This window comes from Hemiscyllium ocellatum, chromosome 44 (genome assembly GCF_020745735.1).
Source record: "Hemiscyllium ocellatum isolate sHemOce1 chromosome 44, sHemOce1.pat.X.cur, whole genome shotgun sequence".
In the NCBI taxonomy this organism is placed as follows: Eukaryota; Metazoa; Chordata; class Chondrichthyes; order Orectolobiformes; family Hemiscylliidae; genus Hemiscyllium; species Hemiscyllium ocellatum.
The window spans coordinates 19818874-19845010 of NC_083444.1; the positions used below are offsets into that span (position 1 = coordinate 19818874).

Sequence of the window (26137 nt, forward strand, 5' to 3'; positions counted from 1 at the left end):
TGGACAGCGAAGAGGGTTACCTCAGATTACAACAGGAACTTGACCAGATGAGCCAATGGGCTGAGAAGTGGCAGATGGAGTTTAATTCAGATAAATGCGAGGTGCTGCATTTTGGGAAAGCAAATCTTAGCAGGACTTACACACTTAATGTAAGATCCAGGGGAGTGTTGCTGAACAAAGAGACCTTGGAGTGCAGGTTCATAGCTCCTTGAAAGTGGAGTCACAGGTAGATAGGATCGTGAAGAAGGTGCTTGGTTTGCTTTCCTTTATTGGTCAGAACATTGAGTACAGGTAGGGCAGGTCATGTTGCGGCTGTACAGGACATTGGTTAGGCCACTGTTGGAATATTCTGATGCAATTCTGGTTTCCTTCCTATCGGAAAGATGTTGTGAAACTTGAAAGAGTTCAGAAAAGATTTACAAGGACGTTGCCAGGGTTTGAGGGTTTGAGCTACAAGGAGAGGCTGAATAGGATGGGGCTGTTTTCCCTGGAACGTTGGAGGCTGAGGGGTGACCTTACAGAGGTTTATAAAATCATGAGGGGCATTGAGAGGATAAATAGACAAAGTCTTTTCCCTGGGTTCGGGGAGTCCAGAATTAGAGGGCATAGGTTTAGGGTGAGAGGGGAAAGATATAAAAGAGGCCTAAGCGGCAACTTTTTCACACAGAGGGTGGTACGTGTATGGAGTTAGCTGCCAGAGGAAGTGGTGGAGGCTGGTACAATTGCAACATTTAAGAGGCATCTGGATGGGTATATGAATAGGAAGGGTTGGAGGGATATGGGCCGGGTGCTGGCAGGTGGGACTAGATTGGGTTGGGATATCTGGTCAGCATGGACGGGTTGGACCGAAGGGTCTGTTTCCGTGCTGTACATCTCTATGATGCTATGGCTCTATTCAGCCTCTCCCTGTAGCTTAAACCCTCCAACCCTGGCAACATCCTTGGCAATTGTTTCTTCACACAGACAGTGGTGGGGGTCTGGAACGAGTCAGCAGCAGAGGTGGTAGAAGTGGGCACGATGGAGCCATTGAAGATGTACCTCGACAGATACATGAAGGGACAGGGAACAGAGGGATACAGACCCTGAGAAAATAGGTGACAGGTTTAGATCGAGTATCTGGGTCGGCTTGGAGGGCTCTGAGCTCCACGCTGTGCTGTGGTCTGACCAGATCCTAGCTCCCCCTCTCTCACCCACTCCTTCGTTCACACACCCCTCACTGGCAGCGCCTCTGTTTCTTTTCTGAGTCCTTTACTTGGTGCTCGTTCTAAGTTCTGACTTTAACAGTCATCTCAACATCAGCGTCACCCCTCCTCCTTCAGACACTGGGTTCCCTCACCTCTGCTCCTTCCTCAGAGTGCTGTACATTGCACTGAGGTGGTTTCTCAGCTGCTGCGCTGTCATCTCAGTGACTGGCGCTGTCACAGCTTCGGACGTGTCGCCCGATTTCCGTCACAACTCTCGGCAGACTTCCACGGAGGGCGACGAACGCAGCCTTTGACCCAATGCGGGACCAGCAGTGAGGTAAGTGTCGAGGAAGCCAAAACATAAAGCTGCACTGAGAGAGGCCGAGGGAGGGAGGGAGAGCGTTGCAGGGAAAGTGGCAGACAGAAGCAGAGACAAATGAAGTAAGAGTGGGAGAGAGAGAGAGAGAGACAGCAGCAGAGAGAAAGTGAGTGTAGAGGAAAGCGAGGGGCAGAGGGAGACGGCAGTGGAGAGAGAAAGAGAGAGCAGTAGAGGAGGAAATTAAGAGACCAGGTTTGCCCTGGGTTCTTTGGTTGTTTTCTGGAGCTGCCTGCCCACTGCCCAGCGAGAGAAACTGCAGCTGAGAGAGAGAGACAGACAGACAGAGAATGTAACAGAGAGAGAGTGTGTGGGAGACAGAGGGTGTGACAGACAGAGAGTGTGACAGAGAGTGTGACAGACAGAGAGTGTGACAGACAGAGGGTGTGACAGAGTGTGTGACAGACAGAGAGTGTGTAACAGACAGAGGGTGTGACAGACAGAGAGTGTGACAGACAGAGAGTGTGACAGACAGAGGGTGTCACAGAGAGTGTGACAGACGGAGTGTGTGACAGACAGAGAGTGTGACAGACAGGGAGTGTGACAGAGAGTGTGACAGACAGAGAGTGTGACAGACAGAGGGTGTGACAGACAGAGTGTGTGACAGAGAGTGTGACAGAGAGTGTGACAGACAGAGGGTGTCACAGAGAGTGTGACAGACAGAGAGTGTGACAGACAGTGGTGTGACAGACAGAGAGTGTGACAGAGAGTGTGACAGAAAGTGTGACAGAGAGTGTGACAGACAGAGGGTGTGACAGACAGAGTGTGTGACAGAGAGTATGACAGACAGAGAGTGTGACAGACAGAGGTGTGACAGAGAGTGGACGGAAGGTGAGTTCATGCTGAATCTCACTGTTAGAAATGAAAAGGTGTTCTGCCTGTACTGGGACAAGGGGCAGGGCTGGTCCCTGGGACGGCCATCCCCTGCCCTTTCTGCAGACCACAGAGCTGCAGGGAAGGTGACTTTGGGGTTGGAGGTGTTGGCTGGGGTGGGGAGCTGGTGTAGGTGGAGCTCAGCGGTAAAAGGAGCTCGAGATGTTAAAAGCCTCCTCAGTCCCCAGAGCCTGGTCTCCCCACTCCCCCCTCAGCTGCTGGGCTCCATTCACCCAGCCCCAGGGATCATTTCTGACCACAGAACTCACTGAGGTGTGCCCGCAGTTGGGAGTGTCAGTTCACCCCCTCCTTCCTCCCCTCTGTCCACAAAGCCACCATTGCCCCCTCCACTTCCCAGCCCAGTCCATAAGGCCATAGGCGCAGAAGCTAGGCCATTCAGCCCATCGATTCTGCTCAGCCAGTCAATCATGGCTGATAGGTTTCTCAACCCCATTCTCCTGCTTTTTCCCCGTAACCCTGGATCGCCTTGATATTCAAGACGCTATCCATCTTAAATATACCCAATGACCCGGCCCCCACAGCCTTCTGTGGCAGTGAATCCCAGGGATTCCCCACTCTCTGGCTGAAGACGTTCCTCCTTATTTCCGATCTAAAAGCTCTTCCCTTCGCTCTAAGGCTGTCCCCGGGTCCTAGTCCCGCCTCCCAATGGGAACATCTTCCCAATATCCTCTTTGTCCAGGCCATTTGTTATTCTGGATGTTTCAATTAGAACCCCCCTCCCCATCCTTCTCAACTCCATCGAATACAGACCCAGAGTCCTCAAACATTCCTCTTATTGTTAGACTTTGCATTCCTGGGACCGTTCTCCTCTGGACCCACACAGGGATCAGAACGTCCTCCCTGTACGTAGTCCTGCCCTGAGCTGGGATATGTGGGAGCCGCCCGCACACGGTGAGGCTTATGGGGTTTGGTTCTCTGATTGAGTGACTGCTTAGACACCTTACTCAGCCACCCAACTCTCTCCAACACCACATCCTGTCAGCTGTCTGCCCCTCCACCCTTTCCTCTGCCTCGGTGTTCACCTTATCAACAGCATCTCACTCCAAAACAAAGGGTTCCTACGCATCAGACCTCACATCCCCCCCACCTCTCTCTCTCTCCGCCTCCTCCTCCCTCACTCTTTCACCTCCTTCTACTAAACACAGTTACCAATCATGACCTTCAGCCCATAACACCTCTCTGCCTGTTCAGGTTTTCTCTCACACTCCTGCTCTGACTGTCTTTACTCCCGCCTCTCTCATCTTCCCCAGAGTTTTTCTCTGTCCCCTCACTCTGTCTGAATGCTTGCACCCCCACCCTGCAGCCCCATTTCATTTCTTTGTTCCTCAGCATTTCTTTCTCTCACTCCTCTCTCTCGTCTCTTCCCTCGACTGCAGCAAGTCACCAAAGATCTTTAGACAGTACCTTCCAAACCCACGACCACTTCCATCTCAAAGGACAAGGGCAGTAGATGCAAGGGAACACAAACTCCCTGCAATTTCCCCTCCAAGCCACTCCCCATCCAGCCTTGGGAATATACCGCCACTCCATCAGTGTCAAACTCCAGGATATGGACTGCATCATCTTCCTGTAGTCAGTCAGGGGTGTGGGTAGACAGAACAGCAGAGGGCCTCCCAGCTCTTGGGTTCTCCCTGTCACATAGTTGTGTCCCCACCCATCTCAGTTTCCAGACCTTATAGACCTTTAGGCCTGGCAAGTCCACATCAGCCCTCCGAACAGTATCCCACCCAGACCCATTCCCCTATTGCTCTATATTTCCCTCTGACCTGACCTACACATCCCTGAACACGCAGGGCAATTTAGCACGGCCAATTCATTCTAACCTGCACATCTTTGGAGTGTGGGAGGAAACCGGAGCACCCGAAGGGAACCCACACAGACACAGGGAGAAGGTGCAAGCTCCATACAGACAGTCGGCCGAGGCTGGAAGCGAACCTGGGACCCTGGTGCTGTGAGGCAGCAGTGCTAACCACTGAGCCACCGTGCCGCCTTCTTCACTTCCCAGTCTGAGGCCTTCTCCCTTTCCAGATCCGGTATCCCTCTCCCCACACTGCTGTACACCATCATCCATGCAGTCCCAATGAACGGTAAGGAATCAGGAAGCTTCCCAATCGGATCTGGACTCAGCTGGGGTTGCCCACACTCTCCTACGTTGTCTGTGTGTGGCATAGAACCCTTCGCCAAGTCCATCAGGAAGGATGCAAACCTGGGTGGGGGAAGCTATTCCAGGTAGCAGAGGCCTCCAGGTTAAGGTCTCCATCGACATGGATGGCATCTGCATTTTCTGCTCGGATGCACTGTCAGACTCATGGGCGCCTATGACGAGTTTGAACCAGCCTGGGGAGCCAAGAGAAACCCAGGCAAGAGTGAGGCCATGTTTCTTCAGGAACTGGGCCAATCGAACCTTTATCCCCTTTCCCTGTCAGGATGGATTATCTGAAGGAGCTGGCAATATGGTTTGGAGATTTTGGGATGTACACCAAGACTTGGAGGAGCGCATTGCTGAGCTGAGGCAGGAACCGGGCTTTTGGGAGCACCGGTCCCCATCTCCGGGAATTGTGGGTACAAACCTGGTCACCAGGTGTGAAGCGCTGTCTCTCTCTCTCTCTCTCTCTCTCTCTGCTGTTGCACATGGAGCAAATCCGGCCCATTCCCCAAGATGGCACCATTGCTGTCACTCGGGCCACCTTCCCCTTCACCTGGAGGTCAAAGGTGGACAGTGTCCGCGTGGACACCATGGACAAAGCACTGGATAAGGGCATGGGGGGAATAGCGTACCCAATCCCATCTCAAAATGCCTTTGGATTAGTTGTAACTATCCAGAAATTCAAAACTCAATGTTTGTATACAGCAACCATGTAGAACTTAGATGATAGAACAGTACAGCAGAGTACAGGCTCTTCGGCCTACAATGTTGTGCCAAGCATTTATTTTAATCCAAGATCAACCTAACCGACACACTCCTCAATTCACTGCCATCCATTTGCTGTCCAGCAGTTGCTTAAATGTCCCTAATGTCTCTGACTCTACTCCCACCACTGGCAGTGTGTTCTACACACCCAGCACTCTCTGTGTAAAGAACCTCCCTCCGACATCTCCCCTAAACCTTCCTCCAATCACCTTACAATTATGAGCCCTTGTGATAGCCGTTTCTGCCCTTGGGAAAGGCCTCTGTCTGTCTACTCTGTCCAGGCCTCACAATACCTTGTACAACTCTATCGAGTCACCTCTTTAGTGTGAAAACCCAACCTCCGTTCATAAGACGTGCCCTCCAATCCAGGCAGCCTCCTGGTAAATCTCTCTGCGCCCTCTCTAAAGCATCTCCATCCTTCCTGTAATGAGGTGGCCAGAACTGGGCACAATATTCCAAGTGCGGTCTTACCAGGGGTTTATAGAGATGCAGCAAAACCTTGTGGCTCTTAAACTCAATCTCCCTTTGAATGAAAGCCGAAACACCATACGCCTCCTAAACAACCCTATCAACTTACCCTAGCAACAGTATAGATCTGAACCACTTTAGTAATTGTGTATGTACCATAAAGATTTCCTTTTTTATATGTTTTTGCAAAGAAAACGCCAAACATGAAACAATGGGATACAGGAGCAGAATTAGGCCATTTGGCCCATCAGATTTGCTCTGGCATGTGATCATGGCTGATCTGTTCCTCAACTCCACCCTCCAGTCTTCAATCCTTGAGCCCCTTCCTAATCAAGAACCTATCTATCTCTGTCTTGAAGACTCTCAATGACTTGGTCTCTAAAGCCCTCTGCAGAAATGAGTTTCAGAGAGTCACCGCCCTCTGACTGAAGATGTTCCTAAAATTACTTACAGTATGGAAACAAATTACTTACAGTGTTGGGCCCTTCGGCCCAACAAGTCCACACCGACCCACACCCATTCCCCTGCACCTAACATTACAGGCAATTTAGCATGGCCAATTCACCTGACCTGCACATCTTTGGACTGTGGGAGGAAACCGGAGCACCCGGAGGGAACCCACACAGACACAGGGAGAACGTGCAAACTCCACACAGTCAGTCACCTGAGGCAGGAATTGAACCCAGGTCTCTGGTGCTGTGAGGCAGCAGTGCTAACCACTGTGCCACAGTGCCGACCTCCTCATCTCTGTTCCCAATGTCATCCTTTCCCTCTGATTTGGAGATGCCGGTGTTGGTCTAGTATGTACAAAGCTAAAAATCCCACAACACCCGAGTCCAACAGGTTAATTTGGAAGCACTAGCTTTTGGAGTGCTGCTCTTTCATCAGGTGGTTGTGGAGGGTAAGGTTGTAAGACACAGAAATTATCACAAAAGTTTACAGTGTGATGTAACTGAAATTATACATTGCAAAAGACCTGGATTGTTTGTTAAGTCTCTCATCTTTTAGAACGGGCTTATTGGTTTCAGTTCTTTTATATGTAAATCGCAAAACGTTTTTTCAAAGTTACATTCTCAAGTGAACTTGGTGTCTGTCAGCCCAGAAGGTGTGAGCTCCCCTGTGTGAGACTGGCTGTGTCACAATGGTCAGACTGAGTCCAATCTAAAAAAATAATTAACAGAATATTACATGGGTTCATGCACGTTTTGAGCAAAGGACAATGTAACTCTGCAAGTACAAATTCACCCCACAGACTTATATATATGTGTGTGCGTGTGTGTGTGTGTGTGTGTGTGTGTGTGTGTGTTGGGGGGGAGGGTTGTGAGTGTCTGTGAGAGAGTGGATGCATGTGTGTGAGTGTGAGTATAAATGGGTATGTCTGTGATAGGGTGAATGTGTGTGTGTAGGAGTGTCTGTGTGTGGGAGTGTGTGTGGGTGTGTAGGAGTGTGTGGGTGTGTGTGTGTGTAGGGGTGTCTCTGCTGGTGTCTATGTGTGTATGTGGGTGTGTGTGTAGGAGTGTGTGTGTGGGTGTAGGATTGTGTGTGTAGGAGTGTGTGTGGGGGTGTGTGTAGGAGTGTCTGTGTGTGGGTGTGTAGGAGTGTGTGTGTGGGTGTGCGTAGGAGTGTCTGTGTGTGGGTGTGTGAGGGTGTGTAGGAGTGGGTGGGTGTGTGTGTGTAGGGGTGTTTCTGCTTGTGTCTGTGTGTATGTGGGTGTGGGTAGGAGTGTGTGTGTGTGTGTAGGAGTGTGTTGGTGTGCAGGAGCGTGTGTGTGGGTGTGTGTAGGAGTGTCTATGTGTGAGTGTGTGTGTGGGTGTATAGGGGTGTGTGTGTGGGTGTGTGTAGGAGTGTCTGTGTGTGTGTGGGTGTGTAGGAGTGTGTGGGTATGTGTGTGTAGGGATGTCTCTGCTTGTGTCTGTGTGTGTATGTGGGTGTGTGTAGGAATGTGTGGGTGTGTAGGAGTGTGTGTGGGTGTGCGTAGGAGTGTCTGTGTGTATGTGTGTGTGTGTGGGTGTGTAGGAGTGTGTGTTTGGGTGTGTGTAGGAGTGTCAGTGTGTGTGGGTGTGTAGGAGTGTGTGGGTGTGTGTGTGTAAGGGTGTCTCTGCTTGTGTCTATGTGTGTATGTGGGTGTGCGTAGGAGAGTGTGTGTGTGTGTGTGTGTGTGTGTGTGTGTGTGTGTGTGTGTGTGTGTGTGTATAGTGCAATGGGGTGAGTAGAAGCTGATAGCTAAGTTCAGTATCCATGGGGATGACCTTGGATTCACGTTACACTACAGGTGACCCCACTGCGCTGTACACACACAGACACACACAGACACACACACACACACATACACAGACACACACACACACACACACAGATACACACAGATACACACAGACACTCCTACACACACACACACACACACACAGATACACACACACACAGATACACACAGACACTCCTACACACACAGAGATATACACCGACACTCCTAGGCACGCACACAGATGCACGCACACACACAGATACACCTTCCTACACACAGACACTCCTACACACACACAGATCCACACAAACATTCCTACACTCACAGATACACACTCCTACACACAGACCTACACACACACAGATACACACTCCTACACACAGACCCTCCTACACACACACAGATCCACACGGACCCTCCGACACACACACAGATACACACAGACACTCCTACACACACAGATACACACAGACACCCCTACACACACACAGATACACACATCTACACACATATCTGCAGATACACACAGACACAGATACACACTCCTACACACAGACACTCCTCCACACACACAGACACTCCTGCACACATACAGATACACACAGACACTCCTACACACACCCACAGATACACACAGATACACACTTCCACACATAGACACTCCTACACACACACAGATACACACAGACACTCCTACACACAGATACACACACAGATACACACTCCTACACACAGACACTCCTACATACACACAGATACTGCTACACACACACAGATACACACACAGATACACACACAGATACACACTCCTACACACAGACACTCCTACATACACACAGATACTACTACACACACACAGATACACACACAGATACACACACACAGATATACACTCCTACACACAGACACCCCTACACACACATAGATGCACAGACACTCCTACACTCACACATCCCCACACGCACATCCCCCACACATATACACAGATACACACTCCTACACTCACACACAGATACACAGACAGACACAGAAATACACACTCCTACACACACACATCCCCACATGCACCCCCTCCCACACAAACAGATTCACCCTCCTACACACAGACACTCTTACACACACACATGCACCCATTCTCTCACAGACACTTACAACCCTCCCCACGAACCACCACTCCATCATCCCTCTGCCGCTTCCCCCCCCACACACATACACACACACACACACACACACACACATGCACACATATACATATATGTTTATGGTGTGAATTTGTACTTGCAGAGTTACATTTTACTTCACTCAAAACCCGCATGAACCCATGTAAGATTCTGTGAATTGTTTTTTTTAGATTGGACTCAGTCTGACCATTGTGGCACAGCCAGTCTCACACAGGGGAGCTCACACCTTCAATACATTATCTGGGCTGACAGACACCATGTGTTCAAGTTCACTTGAGAATCTAACTATGGAAAAAAGTTTTGCGATTTACATATAAAAGAACTGAAACCAATAAGCCTGTTCTAAAAGATGAGAGACTTAACAAACAATCCAGGTCTTTTGCAATGTATAATTTCAGTTACATCACACTGTAAACTTTTGCGATAAATTCTGTGTCTTACAACCTTACCCTCCACAACCACCTGATGAAGGAGCAGCGCTCCAAAGGCTAGTGCTTCCAAATTAACCTGTTGGACTCGGGTGTTGTGGGATTTTTAACTCTCACTCTGCGGCTGTGTTCTTGGGTCTCAGTCTCCCTGACATGCAGAAACAGCTTCGCCACTCTATTCAGGCTTCTCAATATTCTGTCCGGTTCAATCAGAGATTTCCGCATTCTGCTAAACTCTATCAAATGGAGGCTATGAGTCCTCAACCAATCTTCATATCAGAAGATCCCTATTGCCAGGATCATTATTTTAAAAGTCCTCTGGACCCCCTCCAAGGCCTTCTTAGATACGGGACCCAAAACTGCTCACAATTTTCTAACTGCAGCCTCACTCATACAGCCACAGCAGGACATCCCTGCTCTTGTACTCTAACCCTCTTGAAATGAATGTGAACATTACACTTACCTTCCTAACTGCCACTAAACCTGCATGTTAGAGATAGATAGAACTGTAGAGCATGTAAACAGTCCAACCCGTCCATGCTGACCAAATATCCCAATCTAATCAAGTCCCATTTGTCAGCACCCGGCCCATATCCCTCCAAACCATTCCTATTCATATACCCATCCAAATGCCTTTTCAATGTTATCATTGTACCAGCCTCTACCACTTCCTCTGGCAGCTCATTCCATACATGTACCACCCTCTGTGTGAAAAAGTTGCCCCTTCGGTCCCTTTTATATCTTTCCCCTCTCACCCTAAACCTATACCCTCTAATTCTGGACTCCCCGACCCTAGGGAAAAGACCGCATCTATTTACCATATCCCTGCCCCTCATGACTTTATAAAGCTCTATAAGGTCACCCCTCAGCCTCTGACGCTCCAGGGAAAACAGCCCCAACTTGTTCAGCCTCTCCCTGTAGCTCCAGCTATGTTAGCCTGAACAGAATCCTGAACGAAGCCTCCAAACTTATTGATATTGAAATTGCACACACCTTAGGAAGTTGTTCCACTCTCTTCCTTTTTCACAATGACTAAAATTTCAGATATAACCAGTCTAACAGTCTTGCTGTCCTTTGGAACTTCCTTAAAAATGTCTTCCCCTACATCTTTTCCACAACCGAGTTCATGGCTTATGCAAAAACTGATGGTGTCTCTGTTATTCTGTGACTGTTGCCCCAATAGATTTTTTTTCCCTTAACGCCTCTGGGCACTGCTCTCTTCACAGTTGCTCCCCAATCAACCCTGGTAACCCCTATTCCTTCTTCCCTGCTGTTTCTTTCTTTCAGACATGTTTAATTCTCAGTGTTGCTCATCTCTGAGTTTGGTCTCATTATGTTCCCGGGGCCTGTGCTCTCATCTGGCACCCTCCCCACGTTCTCATTAATGGGCAGCAGTCTGAAATGGTCAACCTTCCCTCGTCCCCTGAGCCCAACTAGTAACGCCACATTCCCTCCATCCGCCCTCTTCCCATTCTCTGTGACCGAGGTGGCATCAGGCGTGAAGTGCGAGCAGGACAGTGTGGTGGCGAAAAGGGCATGAACAGGTTGGTGGGAGTGGGCACATAGGTGACAGTTTAATGCAGAGAAGTGTGAGGTGATGCAGTTTCATCAGAAGAACATTGGAAGACAATATAACATGGGGGTACACTTCTGAAGGGGAGTGCAGACACAGAGGGAGCTGGGGTGTGGGTGTGCACCAATCACTGCAGTGACAGGATAGGAGGAGGGAGCACTTCATAATGAACACAGTGTTCACAGCGTTATCATTAAACAGGGCATACAGTACAAGATAGGATTGATAGGGGTGTTAAGAAGGCTGTACGGTGTGTTAGGTTTTACTGGGAGAGGGATTGAGTTTCGGAGCCACGAGGTCATGCTGCAGCTGTACAAAACTCTGGTGCGGCCGCACTTGGAGTATTGTGTACAGTTCTGGTCACCGCATTATAGGAAGGATGTGGAAACATTGGAAAGGGTGCAGAGGAGATTTACCAGGATGTTGCCTGGTATGGAGGGAAAGTTTTACGAGGAAAGGCTGAGGTATTTGAGGCTGTTTTCATCAGAGAAAAGTTGGAGAGGTGACTGAATTGAGACATACAAGATAATCAGAGGGTTAGATAGAGTGGACAGTGAGAGCCTTTATCCTTGGATGGTAATGGCTAGCACGAGGGGACATAGCTTTAAATTGAGGGGTGATAGATATAGGACAGATGTCAGAGGTAGTTTATTTACTCAGAGAGTAGTAGGGGTGTGCCTGTAATGGTAGGAGACTTGCCAATTTTAAGGGCATTTAAATGGCCATTGTATAGCAACATGGATGAGAATGGAATAGTGTAGGTTAGATGGGCTTCAGATTGGTACCACAGGCCTGTGTAACATCAAGGGCCGAAGGGTCTGTAATGTGCTGGAATGTTCCATAGTGTAAGAGATGATGTTAAACTTGTACAAGACACTGGTTAGACCCCAGCTGGAGTACTGTGCATAGTTGTGAATGGCACATAATAGGAAACGCATTGGAGAGAATGCAGAAACACTTTCCAACAAATGGGGGTTCCGGGGATTAAGTGGAACCTCAGAAGCTGTCAGTCTCACTGAGTTCATTGAGCACCTTCTGTTTACATTTGGCAAGGCTCTTAATCTGACCAATGGCAAGGCTCCCATCTTGCATTTTGTTTTTCCTTAACTCAATGCCTCCCAGTGCTGCTGTGACCCCATAGCGTACCAATCTCACGGTCAACTCTCCCCAACACCACCACGGCACCGCCTCCCCACCACATCCAAACAGATCACCTCATGCTGCGAAAAATATACACTGCATGATTTTTCAAAGTTGCAGAATTATAGAGCTTTATAAGACAAGGAGAGGCATGGATAGGGTAAATAGACAAGGTATTTCCCCTGGGGTGGGAGAGTCCAGAACTAGAGAGCATAGGTTTAGGGTGAGAGGGGAAAGATATAAAAGAGACCTAAGGGGCAACTTTTTCAGACAGAGGGTGGGACGTGTGTGGAATGAGCTGCCAGAGGTTATGATGGACAATGACAGTATTGAAAAGGCATTTGGATGGGTACATGAACAGGGCACAGAGGGATATAGGCCCAAGTGCTGACAGATGGGACTGGGTTAGTTTGAGGATATCTGGTCGGCATGGACGGGTTGGACTGAAGGGTTTGTTTCCGTGCTGTACATCTCTATGACTCTCCTGGTAAGCATGAAATGGATCTGCCACTGTTGGACAGGGGTGGACACTGACCGAAGTCACATGACCCCCGCGTTATAGTCCACCAGGCTTATGTAGCAATCCTGCTGGGATTCTGCATTGGAGCAGTGTCTGACACCTATCCCAGTTCATGCTCTGAAAGGAAAGGTTATGTGGCCCCTTGCAGGCGGCTGTACATTGATCCCACGTATCGGTGGTTTGTCGGTGAGGAGATGTGGGCTGCGCAGTTCCTGCATCCGCGTCAACTCTGTTGCATGCTCTGCTACCGTTTTCTTGCCCAGTTACGACAGTAGGTGTTAGTCAAACATATGAGTGGCGAAATGCTTCAAGAGTGTTGTGAGGTTACGAGAGGTGTTGCAACAATTCGAGATCCTTCTATCTTTCCTGTCTTTTGGTAGCAGATTCAGCAAGACAGCAGGGAGAGAGTTCTCAGTGTGATCCCCTTTGGTGAGGAGCTCCGGCCACATTGAGTTGCTGAGGATACTCAGAGCGACGCTGACCCTCCTGCTGCACGGTTAGATCCCACCCAATGCGTGTCTCATGTAGGTAATCGGAAACTGAGTCGGAACTTTGTGGGTCTGAGGAAGGGTCCAAAACGTTAACTCTGATTTCTCTCCGCAGATGCTGAGCTTTTCCAGTAATTTCTGCTTTGCATTTTGTCAGGACTGGTAACAAAGACAGAGAAAGTGGGCAATGAACTTAATCAAGGGAATGGGCTGGGAGCATGGACACCTATGTAGGACACATCTAGATGTGTCTTAGACATGTTTCAGGGCTTTGGTCCTGTCTGCTTATTGGGATCCGGGTTTTCAGGCTGAACACCGTAAGGAAACGGGCCATTCAGCCCAACTAGTGCTGACTGTTAAGTCTCCAGTTGAGCCTTCCCCTCCCCCACCCTATTTAAAATACATCTTTGTCTTAGAATATTGCATACATTTCTGGTCTTCCTCCGATCGGAAGGATGTTGTGAAACTTGAAAGGGTTCAGAAAAGATTTACAAGGGTGTTGCCAGGGTTGGAGGGTTTGAGCTACAGGGAGAGGCTGAACAGGCTGGGGCTGTTTTCCGTGGAGCATCGGAGGCTGAGGGGTGACCTTATAGAGGTTTACAAAATTATGAGGGGCATGGATAGGGTAAATAGGCAAAGTCTTTCCCCTGGGGTGGGGGAGTCCAGAACTAGACGGCACAGGTTTAGGGTGAGAGGGGAAAAATATAAAAGAGACCTAAGGGGCATCTTTTTCACACTGAGGGTGGTGTGTGTATGGAATGAGCTGCCAGAGGAAGTGGTGGAGGCTAGTACAATTGCAACATTTAAAAGGCATTTGGATGGGTATGTGAATAGAAAGGGTTTGGAGGGATATGGGTTGGGTGCAGGCAGGTGGGACTAGATTGGGTTGGGATTTCTGGTTGGCATGGACGGGTTGGACTGAAGGGTCTGTTTCCATGCTGTATATCTCTATGACTCTCTCTCTCGTCCAGGGGTTTCCACCAAAGTCCCATCAAAGTTGATCCCACCCCCAGCATCCGAGATAGATAGAGCTGTTGAAGATAGTGGAATCAAGGGTGATGGGGTTAAGGCAGGAACAGGATACTGATTGTGGATGATCAGCCATGAATGGTGGTGCTGGCTCAAAGGGCCGAACGGCCTACTCCTACATCTATTGTCTATTGCCCTTCCAAACCTCAGTGACGGTGAGGAGGGGCAGTTCAGAGTGGGGGTCTTGGAGTGGGGGGTGCGGGTTTATGTCCCAGGGATAACACTTTTCCCTTCAATGTCCACTCTATCAAAACCTTCCATCGTTTCAAAGAACTCAGATTGATAACGCTTTGTCTTTGGCTTTTCAAGAGAAAAGAGAGCCTGCCTGCCTCCCTTCCAGACGTGCAAATCCACACACACACTGCTGGCAGTGTTCCTGGGAATATTTTTACTATGCGTCGATGTCCTGTACGTAATACTGTGACCAGAACCCTCCACCGCGCTGTTAAGTGAGCTCTAATCAAGCCTTAATGCCGTTAACGTTACGTCCCTGCATTTGAACGGAAACAACGCCACGCTCTTGTTTTTTCATCTTGGGGTCTCGCTAACCTGTGCCGTTCTGTGATCGATGAATTTGTAACGGTAGGTTCCACCAATCCTCTCCCACACCTAGAATTCGACCTTCCGAGCAATGATAGGCCTCAGGCTTCTCTTCCCAAAATGTACGACCCCACATTTGTCAGCGTTGAACCACTTTTGCCACTTATTTGCCCACCCCGTAACTTTTATGAATATCCCACACGTAATATGTTGCAGTTCTCCTCAGTGCTGATCTATCCCCAAGAGCTGGGGCTAACCCGTCCATTGAGAAACTGAGTTTTCATTCCAATGTGTGCTTGTTGGGGTCTACACTTGAAGTTTGCACATTCTGCCCGTGTCTGCGTGGGTTTCCTCCAGGTGCTCCGGTTTCTTCCCACAGTCCAAAGATGTGCAGGTCAGGGTGAATTGGCCAGGCTAAATTGCCCACAGTGTTAGGTGCATTAGTCAGAGGGAAATGGGTCTGTGTGGGTTACTCTTCGGAGGGTCGGTGCGGGCTTGTTGGGCTGAAGGGCCTGTTCCCACACTGTAGGGAATCTAATCTAATCTCACTTTCTCCCATTATTTGCTATAACATGGTATCATTCTCTCATTCATTCATAAAACCATGGTTCTGTAGTATTCAAATTTAAAAACCTTTCAAACCCATGATTGCATTTCCCCACTCTATCAGCATATAGAACAATACCATCCCCGTCAAGATTAGATTCCCTACAGTGTGGAAACAGGCCCTTCGGCCCAACCAGTCCACACTGGCCCTCCGAAAAGAGTAACTCACCCAGATTCATTTCACTCTGACTAATGCACGTTACACTGTGGGCAATTTAGCACGACCAATTCACCCTGACCCTCACATCTTTGGACTGTGGGAGGAAACCGGAGCACCCGGAGGAAACCCACGCAGACACGGGGGAGAATGTGCAAACTCCACACAGACAGGTGCCCGAGGCTGGAATTGAACCCGGGAACTATGAGGCAGCTGTGCTAACCACTGAGCCACCAAGTCTCCAGGAAACATTAATCAGCCCTTACCAACCATCCCCTGGACCTGCATAGATTAAGTACCTGTTGATGGCTTTTAACTGGGCCGTTATCCCTTTCAGGAACTAACTGACAGAATAGCGCTTGTATAACATTGCATGTTTGAATTAAACTCATACAGGCAAACCGTAAATAAATCTCACAACCCAGCTGCAGTAATCAATTTAATATCCTTTATTGTTTTATTAAGATTTCTAACTTCTAACCTACGCTTATCATAAGGATGATCAGACCCAGTTTCACCTTTCCTGAGCTATTGTTTGTCTCTATGGGACCTTACTCAGGCCATGTTGGTCATGTCAGAGTTACTTCCCTCAGGCTGTGTTGGCACAGGGAAGCGATGACCCTAATGGTATTCTCTGGACTGTTCATCCAGAGATCCAGACAATGTTCTGAGGACCCCGGATCGAATCCCGCCATTGCTGATGGTGGAATTTGAATATTTAAAAAAAGTCTGGAGTTAAGTTGACCATAAAAGCATTGTTGATAAAGCCTGTCTGGTTCACTAATGTCATTTAGGGATGGATGGAAACTGCCAGTCTGACCTACATGTGACAGCAGACCCACAGCAATGTGGTTGACTCTTAGCTACCCTCTGGGCAATTAGGGATGGACAATAAATGCTGGGCCCAGCGACGTCCTCAGCCTGTGAATGAATTTAAAAAGAAAGATCCCTTTCAGACTTGAAGAGGATTTCTGGGATATCTCTCTATACTGTTTTGGTCAATTCTGGGGTGCCTCCCTGACTTCCCCAGGCACGTGCTCAGAACTTTCCCCTGCTCTGTCTTAAGAGAGTCTGAAATGTCTTCACTGCTGTATTAGTAGAGTCTGGGATTGTGTTTGTAGGGGCCCACAGACTCCCAGGACAGTGTACATAGTGTTCAATCCAACCTTGGATTAGATAGGTAGAGTCTGGGGTCTTTCTGGATGGTCTTGGAAGAGTCTGGGGACAACTGCACCCACCCCCCCACCCCCAACCCTCACCTCTTCCTCGCACTGTGTTCATACAGTTAGTGAAAGTCCCAGATTCCACTAGTACAATTATGGACCCCGCTAGGCCGTGTTAGCAGACTTTAGGATCCCTCTGATAGGAAGGATATTAGTAAGCTGGAGAGGGTTCAGAAGAGATTTACCAGGAAGTTGCTGGGTATGGGCGGGGGGGGGGGGGGGGGGGGGGGAGGGATTAAGTTCTAGAGAAATGCTGGGACTTTTTCTCACTGGAGCGTTGGAGGTAAGAGGCGACCTTATAGAGGTTCATAAAATAATTATGGTTATAGATAGAGTTAATGGTACACGTCTTTAAGGTACAAGGTGAGAGATATAGGAGGCAATTTATTTTTACACAGAGGGTGGTTCACGTGTGGAATGAACTTCCTGAGGAAGTGGTGGATGTGGGTACAATTACAATGTTTAAAAGACATCTGGATAAGGACATGAATAGGAAAGGTTTGGGAGGATACGGACCAGGAGCTGATAGGTGGGACGAGTTTAGTTTGGGATTATGTTCAGCATGGACTGGTTGGACCGAAGGGTCTGTTTCTGTGCTGTAGAACTCTTTTGTTCTTAAGTCTGAGATTCTGGGATTGTGTAGACAGAGCCTGGGATTGTCCTTGACTGTGTTGGTAGAGTCTATTAGCCAAATGCCTGTTGTTGGAAAAGTTTTGGAATCAGTTATGAAGGAAGAAAGAGCAGCACTTTTGGAAAACAGTGAGCTAATCAAATAGAGACAGTATGGCTTCTTGACAGAGAAGTTGTCTCTGCCTACTTTATGCGTGATGTCCTCCGTGTGCTCCGGTTTCCACCCACAGTCCAAAGATGTGCGGGTCAGGTGAATTGGCCATGCTAAATTGCCCGTAGTGTTAGGTATGGGGTAAATGTAGGGGTATGGGTGGGTTGCGCTTCGGCGGGTTGGTGTGGACTTGTTGGGCCGAAGGGCCTGTTTCCACACTGTAAGTAATCTAATCTAATCTAATCTAATCTAATCTAAAATAAATCTCAACCAGAGTCGATAGAGAGGATCCAGTAACTGTGTTGCATATGGGCTTCTAGAAAGTGTTTGATAAGAAACCTCATACAGAGTCATAAGAGCCCATGGTTATGCAGGTAGTATGTTGGTGTGGATCGATAATTGATTAATGGGCAGGAAATAGCGAGTGGGGAATAAGGGAATTTTTTTCCCCAGGGTGGTGACCTGGAAGCAGTGGGATCCAACAGGGATCAGCGTTGGGACCGCAACTGTTTACAATAAATATAAATGATCCATAGGAAGGAGCTGAGCGGACTGTCGCCAAATTTGTAGATGACATCAAAATAGGTGGAAAAGTAAGTTGTCAGAGTGATACAGGTGAAAGAGAGAGGTAGCTCAGCTAAGAAAGAGGGCAAACGGTTGGCAAACGCAGCATGATGTGGAAAAATAGGAAGTTATAAGGGGAGAACAAGATATTTAGATTACTTACAGTGTGGGAACAGGCCCTTCAGCCCAACAAGTCCACACTGATGCACAACCCACCTATATCCCTACACCTAACACTACAGGCAATTTAGCATGGCCAATTCACCCTAACCTGCACATCTTTGGACTGTGGGAGGAAACCGGAGCACTGGGAGGAAACCCACACAGACACAGGGAGAATGTGCAAACTCCACACAGACAGTCGTCGAAGGCTGGAATTGAACCCAGGTCTGCTGGCGCTGTGAGGCCAGTCAAAGGGACGTGGAATACAGAAAGCTATCACCACAAGGAATCAGGATGGCAAATGGAGTGTGTTGGCCTTTATTTCAAGAGGGTTGGAGTAGAAGAAGAGGGAAGTCTTATCATGACTGTACAAGGTGCTGGGGAGAGCACATCTGCGGCACTGTGAGCAGTTTTGGTCCCTTTCTATAGAGTCAGTTCAGAGAAGGTTGATTAAGATGGAGTGACGGTCTAATGAGCCAAGGCTCCTGCTGACTGGAGTGGAGAAGACTGAGAGGTGATCTCGCTGAAACATGTCAGATTCTTCAGAGACTTGACATGGTAAAGGCGGAGAGGTTGTTCAGTGGGAGAGGATGGGACGAGAGGAGCATAGTCTCAGAATAAAGAGGTGCCCATTTAACCTGCCCTGAGGAGGAAACTCATCTCTCTCTCAGGTTGTGGGTCTTTGGAACTCATTGCACAGTGAGCTGTGGGGGCAGAGTCCTCATGTAGATTAAAGGCTGAGATCGATAGATTCTTGATCAGGTGAGGGTGAGGGAAACGATCAAACAATAACAAAGAAGAAAGAACAGTACAGCACAAGATCAGGCCCTTCAGCCCCTCCAGGCCTGCGCCGACACATTTCACCCTTCCATACTAAAACTGTCTTCACTGGCAGGACCCTTATCCCTCTGTTCCCTTCCTATTCATGTATTTGTCCAGATGAATGCTGCTGTTGTGTCAGCTCCCTCCTATCATTGTACATCCTGATTCCTCTCTATATCATTGCTCACCCAGATTCCTCTACATATCATTGTACACCCAGGTCCCTCTGTATATTCCCCCCCCCCGAGTGTGTAGGTAGATTCCGGGGTCACTCCCCACCAGAGTATGCCGATGGAGTCCGTTGTCACTCCCTGCCCAGAGTGTGTCGGTAGAGTTTGGGAACAACCCTCAGAATGTGTCGGTAGTGTTCACGGTCACCCGCCCCGGATTGTATTGGTATAGTCCGTGATCATTCCCCGGAGTGTGTCGGTATATTCTGGGTTAACCTCCCTAGAGTGTGTCGGTATATTCTGGGATAACCCCACCTCCCCCGGTGTGTATTGGTATAGTCCAGGATCACCCCTTGGAGTGTGTTGGTATAGTCGGGGATCACACTCCTGGAGTGTGTCGGTATATTCTGGGTTAACCTCCCTGGAGTGTGCCGGTGTAGTCAGGGATCATCCCCCTGGAGTGTGTTGGTATAGTCTGGGTTCGTTCCTCCCGGAGTGTGTTGGTATCGTCTGGGATCACCCCCCTGGAGATTGTTGGTGTAGTCTGGGATCAACTCCCTGGAATGTGTTGGTATAGTCTGGGATGTCTCCCTGGATTGTGTAGGTATAGTCCAGGATCACACCCCGGAATGTGTTGGTATAGTCTGGGATCCGCCCCCCCCGGATTGTGTCAGTGTAGTCTGGGATCACTCCCCTGGAGTGTGTCGGTATAGTCTGTGATCACTCCCCCCCAGAGTGTGTTGGGATAGTCTGGGATCCGCTTCCTGGAATGTGTTGGTATAGTCTGGGATCAGCCTCCCTGGAGTGTGTTGGCATAGTCTGGGATCAGCCCCCCTGGTGTGTGTTGGTATAGTCCAGGATCCCCCCCCAGAGTGTGTTGGTATAGTCCGGGATCACCCCCCTGGAGAGTGTTGGTATAGTCTGGGATCAGCCCCCCCTGGAGTGTGTTGGTATAGTCCAGGATCACCCCCCTGGAGAGTGTTGGTATAGTCTGGGATCGGCCCCCCCCCCCGGATTGTGTCGGTATAGTCTGGGATCACCCCCCCCCCCCCCCGGAGTGTGTCGGTATAGTCTGGGATCACCCCCTTGGAGTGTGTTTGTATAGTCCGGGATCCCCCCCCCCGGGGTGTGTAGGTTGAGCCCACAGTCCTCCCCCCAGCCCCAGAGTGTGTCGGTCGACCGTGCGATGTGCTAATCCTTCCCTTCCCCTTACAGAAAGATGTCCAATCAATCGTGCACCTTCTCGAATTCCTCGGTGACCATCGAGCGTACCACCTTCACCGTGCTCTACAGTGTGATCATCGTGCTCGGCCTCTCTCTCAATGTGCTTGCCCTGTGGATCTTCTGCTTTCACATCCAGCAGCGATCTGGCACCACCTTCTACATGATGAACCTGGCCATTGTGGACATCTTTTTGGTCTGCTTCTTGCCATTCCGGATCGTTGCGTACTACAGGGAGGACAGGCTGTCGTGCGAGATCGCCGGCATCATCTTCCTGATCAACATGTACACCAGCATCTTCTTCCTGGCCTGCATCAGTCTGGATCGCTGCCTGGCCACAGTTTTGCCCTTTAAGGTGAGGATTTACCACCTACGCAGAGCAGCGCCCTGGGTCAGTGGCTTGGTGTGGCTGCTCACTGTGGGCTGTAGCCTCCCCACCTACCTCAGATGGAAATTCACGCTCAACGTGACCAGTAGTTACAACTGCCTGGAGCCCATCGTCGTCACCAATGAACTCCCAAGGATCTTCACCCTCGCCATCGGGTTTGGGCTTCCCTATGGTTTGGTCCTCACCAGCTCACTCCTCGCCCTCGTGAAGATGAGAAAGGCCAAACTATCGCTCACCCTGAACATCCGCAAAACCCAGAACATGATCCTGGCCAATTTCCTGGTCTTCACCTTTTGCTTCCTGCCTTACCATGCATTCCTGGTCCTTTACAGGAAGGAGAACTACCATTGGAACTGTAGCAGTCGGCTGCTCTTCCAGATAACCCAGATCCTCGCCAGTGCCAACACGGTCTTTGACCCCATGATCTATTACTTCACCACAGAAGCGTTTCAGAAAACTCACTTGATGAAGACTGTGCGCAACATGTTTTGTTGCAAGTCCAGCACTGAGGAGCAGGAAAAATACTCTGTGCAGTACAGGGAGTCATACAAGAAATCATCAGAAGCTTCTCTCTTTTTATAGCATTGCATGAAACAATCTGCCAATTTTGGTACATCTCTCAAACCCCAGTTTGCTGTTTTTCTGACCTTTGTTTCTGTTTTAGTTTCGATACTTCCTTATTGATAAACACCCAGAATATTGTCTACTACTTCAATTTCTGAGCACCAGATCCACAGTAGAGCTCCCTCTACTCCTTTGAGCACAAGTAAAGTTTATCCTTATTCTTCTGAACTGCAAGTGGAGCTCCCTCTACACTGTCTCCCCTCAAATGTCCCCAGGGCAGGGACAGCATCGGATGAGATACAGAAGAAAGCTCCCTCTACACTGTCCCATCAAACACTCCCAGAACAGGGACAGCATGGGGTTGGCTACAGAGTAAAGCTCTCTTTACACTGTCCCCCATCAAACACTCCCAGGACAGGGACAGCATAGGGTTATATACAGAGTAAATCTCCCTCTGCACTGTCCCATCAAACACTCCCAAGACAGGGACAGCACGGGGTTAGATACAGAGTAAATCTCCCTCTACGCTGTCCCCCCATCAAACACTCCCAGGACAGGGACAGCACAGGGTTAGATACAGAGTAAAGCTCTCTTTACACTGTCCCCCATCAAACACTCCCAGGACAGGGACAGCACGGGGTTAGATACAGAGTAAATCTCCCTCTACGCTGTCCCCCCATCAAACACTCCCAGGACAGGGACAGCACAGGGTTAGATACAGAGTAAAACTCTCTTTACACTGTCCCCCATCAAACACTCCCAGGACAGGGACAGCATGGGGTTAGATACAGAGTAAAGCTGCCTGGACTCTTTTATTAAAACAGGAAGTCAAAAATGATGATGAAACAGTCCCTGCTGGGGCACGGTCAAACAGAAAATTACTAAATTGAAATAACAATGACTGGGTCAATGATACACTCCAGCCCTGGCCGGGCCTAGCGTCCTGGAACAGCCCTGACTGTGCTGGTGCACCCCCTCCCTAGGGAGACCCTGAGCACCGATGTAACCGCAAAAGGGGAGCAGGATAACCTTCACGGTCACGGTCCCCTTGGCTGGGCCACACAGCCAGCAGGAGGCATCCTGCCCGCACCAGCGATCAGGAGCCTGGGGTTGAAACATGGCCGGAGTCAAAAGGGAGACAGCAGCTTCGTAAAACCACAAGAGGCAGCAGGTGGAACCGTTCTGCACAGACCTCAAACATGGACTGCTCCAGGCAACAAAACATCTCCACGCTGCCTGGCACCCATAGAAATAACCCGTACAGGCATAGAGTCAGAGAGATGTACAGCACGGAAACAGACCTTTCAGCCCAACCCGTCCATGCAACCAGATATCCCAACCTGATCTAGTCCCACCTGCCAGCACACAGCCTATATCCCTCCAAACCCTTCCTATTCATATATCCATCCAAATGCCTCTTAAATGTTGCAATTGTACCAGCCTCCACCACATCTTCTGGCAACTCATTCTATACACACATGACCCTCTGTGTGAAAAAGTTGCCTCTTAGTTCCCTTTTATATCTTTCCCCTCTCACCCTGAACCTATACCCTCTAGTTCTAGACTCTCCCACCCCAGGGAAAAGACCTTGTCTATTTACCCTATCCATGCCCCTCATGATTTTATAAACCTCTATAAGGTCACCCCTCAGCCTCCGACTCTCCAGGGAAAACAGCCCAGCCTGTTCAGCCTCTCCCTGTAGCTCAAACCCTCCAACTCTGGCAACATCATTGTAAATCTTTTCTGAATCCTTTCAAGTTTCACAACATAGCAGGGAGACCAAAATTGAACGCAGTATTCCAACAGTGGCCTAACCAATGTCCTGTACAGCCGCAACATGACCTCCCGACTCCTGTACTCAGTACTCTGACCAATAAAGGAAAGCATACCAAACGCCTACTTCACTATCCTATCTACCTGCGACTCCACTTTCAAGGAGCTATGAACCTGCACTCCAATGTCTCTTTGTTCAGCAACACTCCCTAGGACCTTACCATTAAGTGTATAAGTCCTGCTAAGATTTGTTTTCCCAAAATGCAGCACCTCGCATTTATCAATTTGTGAAAATATCCGGCATGGAAACAGATCCGTCAGTCCAACCAGTCCAGGCTGAACATAATCCCAAACTAAATTAGTCCCACCTGCCTGCTCCTGGCCAATATCCCTCCAACCCTTTCCTATTCATCTATTTATCCAAAGTCTTTTAAACATTTTAATTGTAGTCACATTCACCACTTCCTCAGGAAATGCATTCCACACTTAACCTAGCCTCTGTGTAAAACATTTGCCCCTCGTGTCGTTTTTAAATCTCTCTCCTCAAAAATGCTCCCCCCCCAGTCATGAAACCCTTCATCCTCAGGAAACAGCAATAATTCTATCTATATCTGTAATTGTGTCATAAAGGTCATTTCTCAACCTCTGTATGGCCCAGCCTATCCTGCCTTTCCTTATAACGCAATCCCTCCACACCCGGCAGCATCCTGGTAACTCTCTTCTGAACCCTCTCCAGCTTAATAATATCCTTCCAATGTTGGGATGACCAGAACTGGACACATTACTCTAAACGAGGCCTCACCAATGTCATAGAATCATAGAGATGGAACAATTCATCCATGCTGACCAGATATCCCAACACAATCTAATCCCACCTGCCAGCACCCGGCCCATAACCCTCCAAACCCTTCCTATTCATATCCCCATCCAAATGCCTCTTTAATGTTGCAATTGTACCAGCCTCCACCACTTCCTCTGGCAGCTCATTCCATACACGTACCACCCTCTGTGTGAAAAAGTTGCCCCTTAGGTTCCTTTTAAATCTTTCCTCTCTCACCCAAACCTACGCCCTCTAGTTCTGGATTCCCCCCACCCCCAGAGAAAAACCCCTGTACCATCTCGATATAAAGTCCCCTCGTTATATTGAAAAGGACTAAATTAAATTCCATCGGCCACACCTCTGATCAGGGTCCCATTGTGCTCTGAGGTAACCTTCCAATTCACCAACAATTGCAAATCATTCCTCCAATGTTCACTTCTAAATCAGATGTATATGTAATCAAAACTCAAACGTGATTGGACGGGACTGGCTCAGGCAGGTTCCCCAATACAAAAGGAGTTGGGGACTGCATTATAAAGGACCCTCCACTGCAGAGCTGTGTCACTGGCGAACGAAATGGTGTCTATGTGACGGGTGAAGGTGCAGAGGTGGAGAGTGTGCGACAGCAGGCCGTACAGGAGGTGCCTCTGTGCAGTGTTATGAAGCTGAAGGCGTGTACTGTACCTTTAAGAGAGCACGAATGCTGTTTTGCTCTGAAGGCTTATAAGCACCTGTCATGTGACTAGCCAGCAGCCTCAGAGTGCACTGGAAAATTGGAAATATGTAACATTTGGCTGTGAAACAGATACCTGCATTGGTTGCAACAATTTCAATTTTACCAATCAGTTTAAATTATGCCCCAGGATACTAAAATCCAATCGCGGTTGAATTTATTGTTTTTGCTAACATTGAACTAATGAGACGATCTGATGTTGGGGGGATGAAACAACATGCATTTTGAACGCCAGACAAGGGTAAACAACCACTGAGAGAAACTGCTATTCCAAAACACTCAGGTGGTACGGTGGCTCAGTGGGTAACACTGCTGCCTCACAGTATCATGGTCCCAGGTTTGATTCCAGCCTCAGGCAATTGTCTGTTGAGTTTGCCCATTTGCCCGGGTATCCTCTGGGGGCTCCATTTTCCTCCCACCATCCAAAGATGTGCAGTTGGCCGTGCTAAATTGCCCATAGTGTTAAGTTAATTAGTCAGAGGGAAGTGGGTCTGGGTGGGTTACTCTTCGGTGTGGACTGGTTGGGCTGAAGAGCCTGTTTCCACACTGTAAGGGATTTAATCTAATCTCTCTATCAAAAGGGTAGCCTTCTCGTACGAAACATCTTTGCAGCACAACCCCGAAGATGACCCAGGGAGGTCTTCATCCAGACGAAGACAGGCACCAGTGATGAGAGCTGCTGTGTGTCACTTCAACATGGGTTTGCATTGGAGTCTGAGAGTGTGGCGCTGGAAAAGCACAGAATCCGAGGAGCAGGAGAGTCGACGGGAAGTTTTCCAGCAGCCCACTATCAACTCTGACCTCCAGCATCCACAGTTCCTCACTTTCTCCGGGTTTTCTTTCGGAACAGTATATTGTTACAGAGTTGGAGGCAGATAATAACCATCTCAGAGACAGGAGGCGCAGAGTTGGAAAGGGCTGTTGTTTCATGTTCACTGTTAGAGTTAAAGAATAAATTGATATTTTATTTCTTGTAACAATGGAATGTGGGGAGTTGTCTGTCACGCATATGTTAACAGGTTGCGGAGGGAGGTAAACCTTTCTTGTGGTTTCTTTAGCAGGATGGTTCACTGCTGTGTCATAACAGCAGTGACTCCCCAAAGACAGCTCCCATCATGGGGTACCCCAGTCACGGGGGGAAAGGGTCTATTCTGGTGGCAGGACTGGCATTGGGTT

The 26137-nt window shown here is 48.9% G+C and overlaps 1 protein-coding gene across 4 annotated transcripts; it reads left to right on the forward strand.

The window, feature by feature from the left end:
- Positions 1–1252: 1252 nt before the first annotated feature.
- LOC132835164 (lysophosphatidic acid receptor 4-like) lies at positions 1253–25891 on the forward strand. 4 transcript variants are annotated; one of them, XM_060854500.1, is made up of 4 exons: positions 1253–1521; positions 13304–13444; positions 14747–15019; positions 20678–25891. In XM_060854500.1, the coding sequence occupies exon 4, from the start codon at positions 20682–20684 to the stop codon at positions 21651–21653; it is 972 nt and encodes a 323-aa protein (XP_060710483.1). In that variant the 5' UTR covers positions 1253–1521; positions 13304–13444; positions 14747–15019; positions 20678–20681; the 3' UTR covers positions 21654–25891. The 4 variants fall into 4 exon arrangements, with proteins under 4 accessions (XP_060710483.1, XP_060710484.1, XP_060710481.1 ...); XM_060854501.1 differs by lacking the exon at positions 14747–15019 and having other exon boundaries at positions 13301–13444; XM_060854498.1 differs by lacking the exon at positions 14747–15019.
- The last annotated feature ends 246 nt before the right edge of the window (positions 25892–26137 follow it).

What these genes read in the sequence shown, in the direction of transcription:
- LOC132835164 (XM_060854501.1), top strand. Translation starts at nt 20,682, where the DNA reads ATGTCCAATCAATCGTGCACCTTCTCGAATTCCTCGGTGACCATCGAG.